This window comes from Pteropus vampyrus, unplaced genomic scaffold, assembly GCF_000151845.1.
Source record: "Pteropus vampyrus isolate Shadow unplaced genomic scaffold, Pvam_2.0 Scaffold156, whole genome shotgun sequence".
NCBI classification, from domain to species: Eukaryota; Metazoa; Chordata; class Mammalia; order Chiroptera; family Pteropodidae; genus Pteropus; species Pteropus vampyrus.
Window position 1 is genome coordinate 1,438,052 of NW_011888937.1, and position 14,024 is coordinate 1,452,075.

General features: G+C 40.8%; 1 protein-coding gene and 1 pseudogene across 2 annotated transcripts in view; both read right to left on the reverse strand.

Annotated features, from left to right (window-relative positions):
* Nucleotides 1-4,056: 4,056 nt before the first annotated feature.
* LOC111745518 lies at nucleotides 4,057-4,174 on the reverse strand (annotated as a pseudogene).
* A 7,401-nt stretch (nucleotides 4,175-11,575) lies between these two features.
* The window catches only part of KCMF1 (potassium channel modulatory factor 1), a 62,088-nt gene continuing 59,639 nt past the window's right edge, over nucleotides 11,576-14,024 (reverse strand). For both annotated transcript variants that reach the window (XM_023536390.1, XM_011369852.2), the window contains exon 7: nucleotides 11,576-13,690. In XM_023536390.1, the coding sequence (XP_023392158.1) occupies nucleotides 13,429-13,690 (262 nt within the window). In that variant the 3' untranslated portion in view covers nucleotides 11,576-13,428. The remainder of the gene's footprint in view (nucleotides 13,691-14,024) is intronic.

Consider the following 14,024-nt stretch of genomic DNA (forward strand, 5'->3'; position numbering starts at 1 on the left):
AAACAAACAAACAAACAAACTAAAGAAGTTCGACACCACCAAAACTGTATTACAAAAAATGTTATGGGGACTTCTTTAAGAAAAAGAAAAGCAAGATCTAAAATACGAGTAATAAAATATTGCGAAGAATTAAAAGTCTCATGGACAAAGGCAAATATAAAATAAAAACAGTGGATCAGGTACAAAGTTTAAAAGGCAAAACTTGGAAGATCATGTGTAATTACAACACACAAACACACACACACACACACAAAAGAAATAAAAAATAATGACAAAACATAAATATGGCAGGGGTGAGTAAAAATAGTAGTGATTTCAGAATATGTTCAAACTTAAGCGACCATCAACTGAACATAGACTGTTATAAACAGCTCAGTATAGATGAAGCACTTGGTAACCATAAACCAAAAATCTATAAGAGATATACAAGAAATAAAGAGAAAAGAATCTAAACAGACCACGACAGAAAGTCAGCAACACGAAAGAGAGCAAGAGAATGAGAAAGGAACAGAGAGAAACTACAAGAACAATCAGAAAACAATTAATACATTGACGATAACTGCATACCTATTAATAATCACTTTAAATGTAAATGGATTAAATGCTCCAATCAAAAGACATAGTGTGGCTGGCTGAACAAGAAAACAAGACCTATATATATGCTGCCTACATGAGGCCCACTTAAGATCAAAAGACACATAGAGACTGAAAGTAAAGGGATATTTCATGCAAATGGAAAAGCTGGGGTAGCAATACTTAGACATAATACAATATGTACAATAAGTACATAATACAATATGTAGTACCGACTTCGGTAGACCTACTCTGAACTGGATTTTGGGCAGCGCTCCATTTAATTGCCATTTATTATCTATTCCCTACATGCTCCCTTTCTAACAAAGGGCCATGACTACAATTTGGGTCTCAGGTAACCAAAGACAGCTAGGAGTCTGTGGCCAACTGTCCTAAAAATGTTTAGGAATTTTCCTTTTCCCATTGCCCAGTTACTCAAGTAAATAGGCCCGTTTGGTAGAAGACCAGAAGAAATCATTACTACGTTCAATTGCCATGTGGTGCAGGGTCCATTCTGGAATTCTAGCCTCTTCTTCAATCACTGGATTCTGGGTTTTGAAAATTGGCTTAGTATAGAAACCAGGCAAAGGCTGTGACTTTTTATTGGAGCAACTGCCCTCAGCTTCATCGTCATTATCCTTGATTTCTTTTGATGGTTCAATTTGAGTAGTGTCCTTGTTGGCTAATCAACTGTTTTGCCTGTGGTTATAAGTTCTATTACCCATCTCCATAATTCTTCTGCTCTGACCAGTTTGGCTGCCACTTAAACCCTGCTGCACCCTGTGACAGCTGCCACTTCTTGGCTTTAAGCAGTTGAGTGCTGTCACTTTTCCCCTACTGCTTCCAAGCCCCATCTAGCCCATTGCTGAGTGAGCCTTTGCGTGGGAGGAAACGAGGTCCACAGGGGTAGATCACTTCCCTCAGATCACTCAGCTGGGAAATAGCAGTTGATTGGATCCCAGGCAGTCTGGCCCAGACACCATAATTCACCCCATCCCCTCTACTGTTGGGGAAACCTGTAAAATAAATGTTAAAACAGATCTCTTGGAGGCCTCCAAGGCTTAGGACTGGACACGGCGTTGTCTTTCTTTTTGTGTTGATTCACTGCCCCCGTGTGGCCACATCTGAACTTCATTCTTTTATTATTCCTCGAATACCTTCGAGCTCCGCAGATGCTGTCTCTGCTGTGAAGACTCTCCAACCTCGCCCTGCTGAGAAACACACCCCCGCTGGCCTGGGGCAGCGCCACACTGGGCAGGTTACTTAACCTTCCTGGGCCTCAGTTTCGTCCTTTCTAAAATGGGGAAATGATAACAAATTAAATGAAACGATGACATGAAATAATACAACTAAATTCCTGGATCAAACTAAGGACCCAGATAAACATTAGCAACGGTGCAGTAATGCTCAGTTCTTTTCTCTCTAAAACAAGGCGGCAACAGTCACCCTCACACCTTAGTTGAAATGAGTGAGCTGCAAAGTCAACTGCAAAAGTTGAAAATTGGTTTTCAGCATGAGGCCACCCCCTTTTCCAGGCTCGTTGCAAAATGCTCTGCTATACTAGCTTGGTTCTTGCTGGCTTACTCAGCTCACAGCTGAGCAGGAGGTGTAGAAGTTGCTGAAGTGATGGGCGGTCTGGCTCAGCTCTCTGGTTTTGAGACTCAGAAGTTCCTCACCAAACAAAGCTCTACTGCTCTTAAAGCTGGAAGGACCTACTTCCCCATGATTGGGGTCATGGAAGTGTGGATTTTCCCCAAAATTCTCCTCCCTGGACCAGTCGTTGGAGCATTCTAGGTATGAGGCCACCAAGGACCTTCTGGACGTGACTTCTGACCACCAGCACAGCCAGCCTGTGAGGAAGCTGTCACACAGCAAGAGGGTCAGGCTCTGAGTTAAGGAATGGCTCAAATTTCCCATAGCTGGCCTGGCCTCAGCTGGGATTCAGTCCCGGATCCCAGCCTTGGCCCCGTATCACTAGAGCAAAGCCTCGTGCCTTGTTGTCAACATGGAGCCCATTCATGATGGCTGATCACCAGCCTCACAGACAAAGAAAGGGAGCCCTGGCATTGCCTGCACCCTCCCCGTCGCTGCTGAAGTGATCCTTAAGACCACAAACACACACAGAAACTTTTTAGGATCTGCTGACTCTGGTTCCCAGGAATTAGCCAAGCTCGTTCATCTCAAAGACAGAAGAGGCAGCTGGAAGATCAGGGTGGTAACAGAAAAAGGCCTAGGTGAGGTGCCATGTCTCAAACATTCTTAATGGGCGAGGACCTCCAACCTTTGGAAAATGGAGTGGCAATTTTGGAGGCAATGTTCAATATAGTATAAAGGCCACCAGTTTAATTCTAATCTGAGAAAGAAATTTATGTGTTTTCTTAGGCCAGTGTTTCTAAAAGTTATTAAGTGGCTTTACGAGTCCTACCCAAAAAATTTCCCAAAAATGACAATCTAAATGCCCCAGGGAAACTTTTCTGAACTCTTGCCTCCTCTGGATTAGTGGTAGTAAAGAGAAGGACGAAATTCTGAAGAGGTCAGAGAAGAACATTAGCAGAACGAATTGCATTTCTAGAAATGTCCTAATTTTAATTTACTGTCATATCAGATATCATGTCAGATGGATTTTACTTTGTGTGATCAGACACCTGGGTCAGGATTTTGGCTCGGGCAGTGGTAGAACCTGGGAAAATTAATTCCATCTCTGTATCTTAGTGTTAAGCGTCTCTAAAGCAGCCCTGGTCACCAACAGGGCTGTGAGGATCACCACTTCAACTGCTTGGCTGGCTGGCCACACTTCCATAGATAGGGCTGTCAGGCAACATTGAGCCCGCGTGGATTCAGACAGGGTGTTATACATATAGACAGCAAAGGCAGAATCAGCATGGTGTCAGCTCCTTGCATCCCTAGTTCCACAAGATGACACGGACACTGAGCTAGAGGTCCACATAATAGGTAACATGGGCAGTGGGTCACTCTGCCAGCCTCAACTTTAGCCAAGCAACTCGCAAAGCTGCTGGCCTCTACTGCGGTCAAGCCTTGCCCATGCGGAGTCGTGCGGGACTGCTGGGCACCAGGGCGGAGCTGCTCCTCTACACTTAGTTTTATCATATGCAAGGTGAGAATATTGAGAATATCTAACACAGATATGTTTTTGGTCCCCCCTCCCCTCTTTGATTTCCCCTTCCTCCATCTTCTACCACTGACCTATGGATGTTGCCATCTCCCCTTAAGAACTGGATCTCTGAAGGTGGGGCGACTCCTCCCACATGCTCAAGGCGTGCACCCAGGGCCTGGCACACCCGGGGTATGATCCATGGCTCCACCTGGGGTGCGAACCCAGGACCTTCTGCGTGTAAAGCAGACGTGCTAACTGCTACACGGTGGAACCACCCCTAAGACACAGAATACTAGTCCATGGATAGGTGATATTGCTCAAAGCTAATTTGGCCAAAGCCAACTTTTTAATTTTTTTTTTTTTTTTTACGCCTACAGCACCTGGTCTTCCTAGTGGTCTCCCATCCAAGTACTAACCGGGCCCAACTCTGCTTAGCTTCCAAGATCAGACAGGATCGGGTGTGTTCAGGGTAGCATGGCCGTAGGGTATGTTTTTTTATTTGAGATAAAGTTCACATAAAACTCACCTTTTTAAAGTGTGTGATTCAGTAGTTTTTAGTATATTCACAGAATTGTGCAACCATCACCACTACCTAATTCTAGAATATTTCATCAATCCAGAAAGAAACCTTGTACCATTAGCAGTTATTCTCCACTCCCCCTTCCCTTGCAGCCTCTGGTGACCACTAATCCACCTTCTGTCTCTATACATTTGTTGATTCTGGTCATTTCCTTTAAAAGAAATCATGTAACATGTGCCCCTTTGTGTCTCGCTTTTTTCACTTACCATGTTTTTAGGGCCCATCCAAGTTGTAGCATGTATTAGTACTTCATTCCTCTTTAGGGCCAAATAACATTCCATTCTATGGATATACCATGTTTTCTTTACTCATTCATCACTTGAAGGACATTTGGGTTGTTTCCACTTTGGGGCTCTTATGAGTAATGCTGCTATCAATATTCATGTGTGAATTTGTGTATGAACATATGCTTTTAATTCTCTGGGGTACATACCTAGGAATGGAATTGCTGGGTCATATGATAACTATATTTAAGTTTTTGAAGAACTGTCAAAATCTTTTCCACAGTGGCTAAGCATTTTATAATGGTATGTACTTTTAAAATTATAAAAATCACTCTTAATAGACTGGCCCACAATATTCACTCTTTCATAAATATTTATGGAGCAGCTACTATGTGCCAAATATTGTTGTAGACATAGGGATATAGTGTTGAATAATAGAAAGCTGGCAACCATGTGCATGTGTGTATGTGTGTGTGTGGGGGGGGCAGGATGAGTCGGATAGTGATATGATTTATAGGGAAACAACAAAGTGGGGAGGGGGCTAGGGAATTCTGGGACTCCTTGGTGGGCATAGGGTCGCTATTATAATTGGATGGTCAGGGAAGTTCTCCTTGAGAAAGAGAAGGAGGTAAGGGAACATGGACGTTCCAAGAAAGGGAACTGCAAAGGCAAAAGTCCCAAAGCTCTGGCCTGTCCGAGGAACAGCAAGGTGGCAAGGGAGGCTGGGGTGGAGGGCATAAAGAGAGCAGCAGGAAATAACACAGAAGAGTAACAATGACCACATCCTGCAGGGCCCTGGGGCCATGGTGAGAACCCTGGTCTTCACTCTGAGAGGGATGGGAGCCATTGCAGGAACCTGAGGCGCTTAGTGGTGGGGTCTTCCTGGGCTCTGACGAGATGGTCCAATAGCTGTGTTGAGCAGAGATTGGGAAGAGACAGGGATGCGGGGTGAGGATGATGGTGGCTTGGCCAAGGGCAGTAATGGAGATGGTGAGAAGGGGTCAGGTCCTGGATAACTTATGGAAATAGCACAACAGGATTTGCTGATTAAATGAACATAAAGTGCGAGGAAAAAGAAGAGTAGAAAATGGTTCCAATAGGTTTTGGCCGAAGCAACTGAATGGAAAGAAAGCTGTGCTAGTTATTGACCTTCGTTGACCACGAACCCTGAGTGCCTGGCACTTAGTAGGCACAACAAACTGAGCACTTGAAAAGGTGGTAGGAACCTCAATGAGGTCTCTATCGGTGTTTATTCTTTGATACCTCTGGGTCACCTAACCTAGGGTGATACCTCCCTCCCCCTGATCTCAAACTCTTCAGATAGAGATTTTGGGGTTTTTGTGATTTATACTATGTTACGGGTCCCCAGGGAGATTTTGGCCTGAATCTCACAAGTGTTTAAAGGTGTGAGCAGGCCAATTGAATCACGCCTTTGTATAGATGCATGTGCTCTGTCTTCTGGAGTTTGCTCCCAAGTGAATCTTGTGTTGTGTTCTCTGCCTTCTGACCTGCCACCTACCATTTATTGAACAGTTACTTTGCACCAGCCACCATATCAGCACATTAATACTATTAGCTTCATTTAATAGTGAGAAAATAGGCACATTATTTAATTAAGGTTAATTAACTTGACCAAGATCACAGAGCTAGAAAGTGACAGATCCAAGATCGAAACTCTTATCTGTGCTTGTAACCATTGCACTTTATCTTCTTCGTGTTCTGGGCTGGAAACACTCCCTTTCAGGTGTGTTTCTGTGGGAACTGCCTTCAGAGGGCAATTAGATTTTTCCAACTCTAAACTTTAATTCCAGAGGTCTATTTTCCAGGTTAACTTTACCTTTAACTCAACTTGATTTGGAGCCTCACCCACCACCCTGGATAAGAAAAATGTGCATCTCTTAGTCCTTGCCATGAATTTTAAGTTCTAACCTTTGGTCAAAAACCACCTGTCCAGAATTGATCGACCATTTGTCGCCCAGGACTTGCCTGCTAGTCCAAATATGACTGGGGCACTTTTGAGGTGGGAGAGGGAACATCAAGATGATGAGCTGAACCTGAATTCCTAATACTGAAAATTATATCTGTTCTTATTCATTGTGATCTTTCCAGCCACTTCTTTCTACCGATCTTATTCCATTCTTTCTCTTGATGACCATCTATCATGGCTGGTTACAGAATTTATAAACATCTAAAAGCTGAGCGCTTGGCAAATACTTTGTTAATTACTGCTCTAAATTGTGCTTGAAATGCCCCATAACAATGTCTACCTTATGACAGTATGTGCAAAGCAGTATTTGTTGCATCCTTTAAGAAACCTTAGCCAATCCTTGGCTATGCTGAAGGCAATTTGAAATAGGACAGTGTAAAAAGAATGTCTGGCACCGGGGCCACTGGACAAGTACCTGAGAGTCTACGTGGTGGGTTTTGGTTTAATCAGGTGGACTTGTAACCATAGAGTGGTCAATACTTGGAAAAAAACACTACAAATAACTAAGACTCATTGACATATGCTAAAACTGTTCCACTCCACCTTCTTCCTCAGAGACCCCACTTCATCATCTCAGTCCCTGGGGGCCTACGCCAAAGTGAAAGATTCTGGTTCAGGCTAGATGCCACAGTTGTGTGGGTTTCGTTTTGAACCCTACCATTCACTGAAGGCAGTTGGGTGTTCGAAAAGGAAAAACCAACAACCAAGAAGACAACAAGGACTGTGAAGAGGAAAAATAATTTGATGAGAATTAAGCCTTCTCCCTTCTCTGGTCCTGGATGGGTGGGTCTCATGGCCATGCAGACAAAGTTCCGGAGGATCTTTTTCAATTCCTTCTTTCTAGTCTCACTTGTCCTGTGAAGCTATACGTAGAAAAATTATTCTAAAGTCTTTTTCTGGACTGAGGACAGATGCCACACCTTCCTCTCTCAGGATAGCAACTCAAATGCTATCAGCAATGGGTCTTAGGATAACCTGGGTGGGTTACCTGAAAGTTCTGCAGGCAAATAGAGCTAAGACTTCAGGTGTCACTGGAAGCATTAATGAAACATGCACAGACAGAACACAGAAGGAAACAAGATATTCATGGGCATTTAAAACTATAACAATCCCCTGTAGACCAGCTCAGGTACTAGTACCACAGATGTCTGAGTCTGTTGATTGTTATATCTTAAGATGATACAACACAGCCATTGAAATCAAGCTGTTATCCACACGAATGAAATGGAAAATAATGTAGCAGTTTTACATATGTATCCAAGAATATATTCAAATCAGAAAACACAGATAAGCTGGGTGGCCAAGTGATGATGTTATAAAAGATAATCCATATAAGGGATCAGTGTAAATTAATCTGAGAGCCTGTTACAAAGTTAGTAATTTATTTTAAAGTATTACCGTAGTCAGTGTGGTATTTTCCAAAGTAAGCGTTAATTGTAAGAGTGGTCAGCTAACAAGGTGGCTGCTAACCAACTGGGCACGCTCCAGTGGCAGCTATGACCAGCTCTTTTGTAATTCAACAAATTGTAGTTAGCATACTACATATTAAAAAAATGGTGAAAACTATTTTCTTGTTGTCATGAGAAGCTCTCATAGATAAAATTAAAAGCATTCAAGATCGGCCAGAATAGTTTATGCAACTAGGGTATAAGAATCCATGAAATTTTCATCCCCTAGAGACAGTGACTTGTGCTCACGTCCCAGTTGGTCTGGTCCACATGCTGATTTAGTGGTATTACAAAATCTTACCTTAGGAATATTGATGCTTCTACCTCAAGTAAACCTTTTATACAGAGTGTGGTCAGGACATCTAAAAGGAGAGCTGGGACTTCATCCAGTTTACAGAATAGGGTGTACCAACTGTTTTTGTGCCAGTTTTGCTATTAAATTGGACTGATGTTTTATGTGTAAGGCAGAATTCTAAAAACTTTCACTCAAATCTGGTAGCAAGATTTAAAGGAGCAGCTCATTCACCAGATCAGATCAGTCACCTTATCAATGAAATAGGTGTGGTAACCTTTGAAAACACTCCCAATTGGGTGAGAAAGGCTATTTTAGGAAGTTGTTTCTAAAGAATTCTCTTAGGGAATTGTCAGTGGGGCAAGTAGGAGGTGTGTAATGTCTGTAAAAACTGCAAGCTGTAAATGACGCTTAGGCTTAGACCAAAGCTACTGAGAACTCAAAGTATGGTATGCGAGAGAGATATCAGGGGTGATGTGATGGTGGTTTGCATAGACAGAGCAGCCAGGAAACCACAGGCCACATGCACCATCTACAAAGGAAACAATGTAAAACACTAGGTTCCTGGTGGTTAGTAAAGTTCTCTTAGACTAGAAGAGAAAAACTGTCTGTCTAGGCCTGAGGAAAGCGGGCCAGAGGGGTTTGTGCACCTAGAGATTTTCAAATCACGGTGCATTCACCACTGTCTGTGTACAATTTGTGCATCAAAGGAAGTTATCAGGGACACAAAATCACACTTCAGGGTTTCTTTTTAATCAGACACTTTTTACTAGCTGCTGTAAAGTTCAACTGACTATAAAGCCTGAGGAATTGAGAGGAGTGCCTTACTTGGTAATCTGAGGAACCTAACCAAGGCACTACTCACCTGAGAGCAACCGACTAAAATGCCATGTGGGTTTAGGTTCTGGACCAGCTTCTGAGAGAGTAATAATCTTTCAAATTTGAATCTGCCAACCAAGAGGCAACATCTGTATGCGAGGCTTGCAGCAGGGTTCCTTAAATAAGGAACTTTCCAAGCTCATATATTTATAGTACAATTATTTGACAGGGATGGGCCGAAAAATCAGAAGAACCAAGAGTTAAGAGTATACTAGTCAGTAACAAAGACAAAGCACTGCTGAAGCATGAAGTTGATGGGTATGAAAAATTAATTTTTCAAACTATTCTGAAAAACAAAAGCACTCAAATTTGGCTTTGGAATACTGCGATGAAATCATTCTACTAAGGCCATGCTTAAAGCCACAGAATTTCCCACGGTCATGAATGACCAGAAAGTCTGCAAACTGCTGCTCCATCTTGCATTCCAACCCCAGCCTCCCCACTCCAACCTGGAGACAAGGTTTCTGTTTCCATGTCTGAGGGAGACAACTGTTTTGAAGTGCCTAGTGGAGTTTTGGCGAGAGCACAGAAGAGCATGTCCTTTGTGCCAGCATATCATCAACTTTAACATATAACTCTGGGAAAATTTCATACCTAGTGTTTTACTTAATGCTGCACATGGAATCAATTTTGCATGTGCCTCTAAAACTGCACATGCCAATAATTTAGAAATACAATAGATCCCTTATATAAACATTGTGATAGGGCTTTTCCCCCACAAAACTGCTATTTGTTAAAGAGCTTGTAATGGGAGCATCCACTCGTCCATGACACTGGATTGGTTTTATACATCCGTTTCACAGGGCAATGCTAACCACATCAGGCTCCAGTTTACAGTGAGGTTACTTTTTACCGAGTATTTTTCAGTGGTAGAGATCCCATTCAGAAGACCCTTTTTCTCCAATCACCTCCCTCCTTTCCTCTCGATCACCTCCTTTATTTTTGCCCTTAAACAGGGCTATGAACTACTGAAGTTTGTGTGGATCCCAAGAGTAAAATACACAGGTAAGTGGAATACTTGCTGTGAGGGACCTTCTGAGACCCTTACCTGTTTAATTGTGGCCTACAGGCCAGAAAAAATACCAAGAGTTGAGTATACTAGTCAGAAACAATAGTCTTAGTGATCAGTAGTCTCAAAATTCAAATATTGAGGGGAAAAAATAGCGGGGGAGCGAGGGAGATAATGGAATGGATTTTTATGTTACTTTTGCTAGTCTAATAATGTAATCTGCTATCCTAAGCTACATTTCCTTGGGGGCCACGGGGAAAGGGGCTTTCTCCTTAATTACCTGCATCTAATTATAAAGAATCCACTACAGACCTAGGCTCCAAATCTGTAGGTTAAAAAAAATAAACAAAACGCACTCTAAATACGAATCCAAATTATTTCACTGTAGCCATCAGTAGAAATTATATCTTATGACTACAGCCATAAAAACATAGGAATTTCGATTTGTTCAAAAAGTTAAAACATTTTAGGAAACTAAGTGAATGAAAACAATCTGAGGTAATCATGAGGTAGATCTACTATTTCAGTTAAATTTCAAATTCTACTAGTCTCTGTAACTTAATATCCAGGAGTGTGATGCCCATGGATATCCTATACACAATTATAATTTAGCAGGAATTATTCTGGGATTCTTAAACACACTGCATATTCTATTCCATAAATTACACACACGAAAACATTCTCTATAGGTCTTCCTCTTCACTATCAATTTTTTTCGGGTTCTCCAAGTTATGGCATTAAACTTCTTCCAGAACACCTTGAGCAGAAAGATTTAAAATTACTTCCAAAGAGGAAGACAAGAACTGTAGAATACTTACAAACTTATACCCTAGACACATAAAATTAAATAAAACAAAAACTTCAAAACTCAGGATCTGGTCTTTAGAAATTTGAAGGTATAGCCCAAATAAACAATGGTATATTTTGTCTCCTTTACATCAAAGTCTTTGCAATTATTTTTACTCAATAATTCCAAAAATATGATGTTAATTCAGAAACTAAAGAAAAAAGACACAAGAATTTGAAGGACTTAAATATATTTTTTATATTGATAGTCTGTGTCTTTCTACCCTAATACATTATTGATTACATACAGGATGAGGTGAGGTATTTGTAAAATATCTGGTAAAAAATAATTAATATACAGTATTCTACATGAGATGGAATCTTATGAACCTTTAAGTCTTCTGAAGTTTAAATTCATCACCTAAATTAAACTGCCCTGAATGCACAACTTCAGTTGTTCCCTTAAACCATGTTAGAAGGGGAAGGACCTTACATTTTTCCCAGAATTTGCACGGAAAAGGGAAAGCATACAATTGGCGATTTCTATTTCTCATATCCAAAGTAATGCATTCACACAAAATCTAAGTTTAGTATAATAAGAAAGAAAAAATACTGGATGAGATATAAAATCTCTAAATAATGGTTAGGCTAATTCACCAACACCAAAGAAATTCAAGTGGTCAACAGTCTTGAAAATGCTTTATTGAAATGTGTGACTTATGTGCAGAAGATGTGTTTGAAAAGACCACAGCTTGAAAACTGGTTTTTGAAACGTTTCAACAACCAATTGAAAGAAATGAAAATCACTACTGGACTTGACTTCTAGTATAACCAGAAGCCTGGGGTAAAATTCTCCTTTAAAACATTTTCCATCACAGAAACTAAAGAAAACAAAACTATTGTATTTGGAGACTGTTGGAGTCTGTCTGAAGTTTCAGAGATGAAGAAGCAACAGTTTTTTAGACATGTGGGGTGACTTCTTTTTTGGTTACATTTGGATGAACATGGACTTCACAGTTCTCGGAAGAACACCGGAGGGTGTTCAAATCTGTATGCTTGTGGTGTTGAAGAAACGGAGAAATAGACGAGAAAGGAAAAGGACTATGGGAGAAGAGACTGACAAAAGGGCTCAGAGAAGTGAGAACTGGAAGAAGACATGATTAGGGTAAGTCTAGTTATAAATTTATCAGAAGCTGTGCGCACCTTTTTTAAAAGTCCTAAATTTACATTCCAAAAACTGCCCCTGAACCCCCAAACCCGCTGTCCCTGCCTTGGAGCTATTGTGAAAGTCTATGCACAAAACTGAAACAGAAAATAAAAAAATATCCCGGCCCCTCCAAATCCCAAAACAATCCCGAAAAAGCTGTACATTTTTTTTACACATAGGATTAATAATATAGGCATATAGGTGGCATGATTCAATTAAAAGGCTTTACTTTTTATGCCAGAAAAAAACCCAATAAATAAAAGGTGCTAAAGTTAGCATTAAGAATTTGGTTGTAATATATTGACAAAATGTGGGAAGGCAAATCCTCAAAGCTCCCCTGATACTGATCTGTCTTAGCAAACTATGAAGCAATACATAAATAACGCAAAATATGATTGAGAATGTGAGATTTTCAAAAACAAAGACAACATAATTCAGGTTAACTTCATTGAACAGTGAATAAATGAAATTCATCTACACCTGAATAAAACATATTTAACAATTGAAAAACTTTTAAACAACCACAAAAAGTAAAAACTTTCAACAAATATGAACAGAATTTGTTTTTTTAGGGCACATGAGCGCCCTGCAGCAGATTCCGACAGTAGCTTTACTGGTGTGTCTTCGATAGATGAGTTAAAGAGACAGGCTGAGCTCCACACAGGTAAGATAATTAACAGGGCGACAGGACAATCACACAGGGCGGAGCATGACACCCGGCTACGACCCCCAGATTCCACTGCAGAGTTGGCTTTATGCGTAGGAGGCACACAAAGAAAGGTGATTCAGGCAGACATTATTCAAAAGCTACTTCATCATGTAACTCTTTTGCCATGTAACCTTTGAATAATGTTTGGGAAAGCTTTGGGCTTTTATTTTTGTTTAAGTTTTACTCCTTGTATTTAATTTTTTAAATAACAAGGTCACTAAAACTCATGCACGCTGCAAAAAACCTCATGCAGTAGTTAAGGTAAACCATCCAAGCAGTTTTTATTCATTAATATTCATAAATACACACAGCAGCTTCATTAGAGATTTCAATTTTCCTCTTCAGTTTGAATGTGGAGTATTAGGAGAGCCTTTTGCATGTCAAGGTACAGGAAGCAGAGATCACCCCTGCACTGCTACCTACATTTACCTGCTAGAAGTAAAAATTAGTTAAGTGGAAATGATTATCATATATATTTTCTCTCTTCCTTTTGAATGTACACAATGTAACAAGAGTGACAGACCTGAAATTACAATCACCAAACAAACCCAAGATAGTTGTTGTCCACTTTCATTGGCAAATACAGCACAGAGGACATTGTCTGCGAATTGGGATGTCATCAAAGAGGAGGTGGTGGAGGCTCATTTCCTTTATTACTCTCTTTTAAATTTAGGTTCTCTAAAGCAACATCTAAAGGCATAATATCTACACAGCCCATAGCACCAAAATCTGCCATCTCCCCCCGTTCATCCTCGTCTGAGGAGGAGCTCTCTTCACGCACTAAAGTGGACAGAAGGAGCTCTTGGACAAACAGGCTGCGGTCTGCGCGCTCACTTTCCATGGACTGACGCTCTGTTTCAGACATTTTAGGATCATTTAACCTGTGTAAGTTAAAAAGAAAAGATCTCATTGGTAAAAAGTCGAGGAACAAAGGCATGGTCAATTTCTGCAATGTCCTACACTGTGTAAGCTTCACAGGTGGCAAACTCAGAATCTGAGACATGTTATTGGAACACCTCACTCTATCACCTTAATTACGTTGAGATTAATTCCCCACATTTGTAGCAATACCGTTACCCTGAGGTGCAAATCTATACTTTAATTAGATTCAATGAGAAAAATCCATTTAGACTTCTCACACTTCCTTCAGAGAAAACTGCGGTGAAAAATTGTCTGAGGAAAACAAATTTTCTAGCCGATTAGATGTTTGGAGAA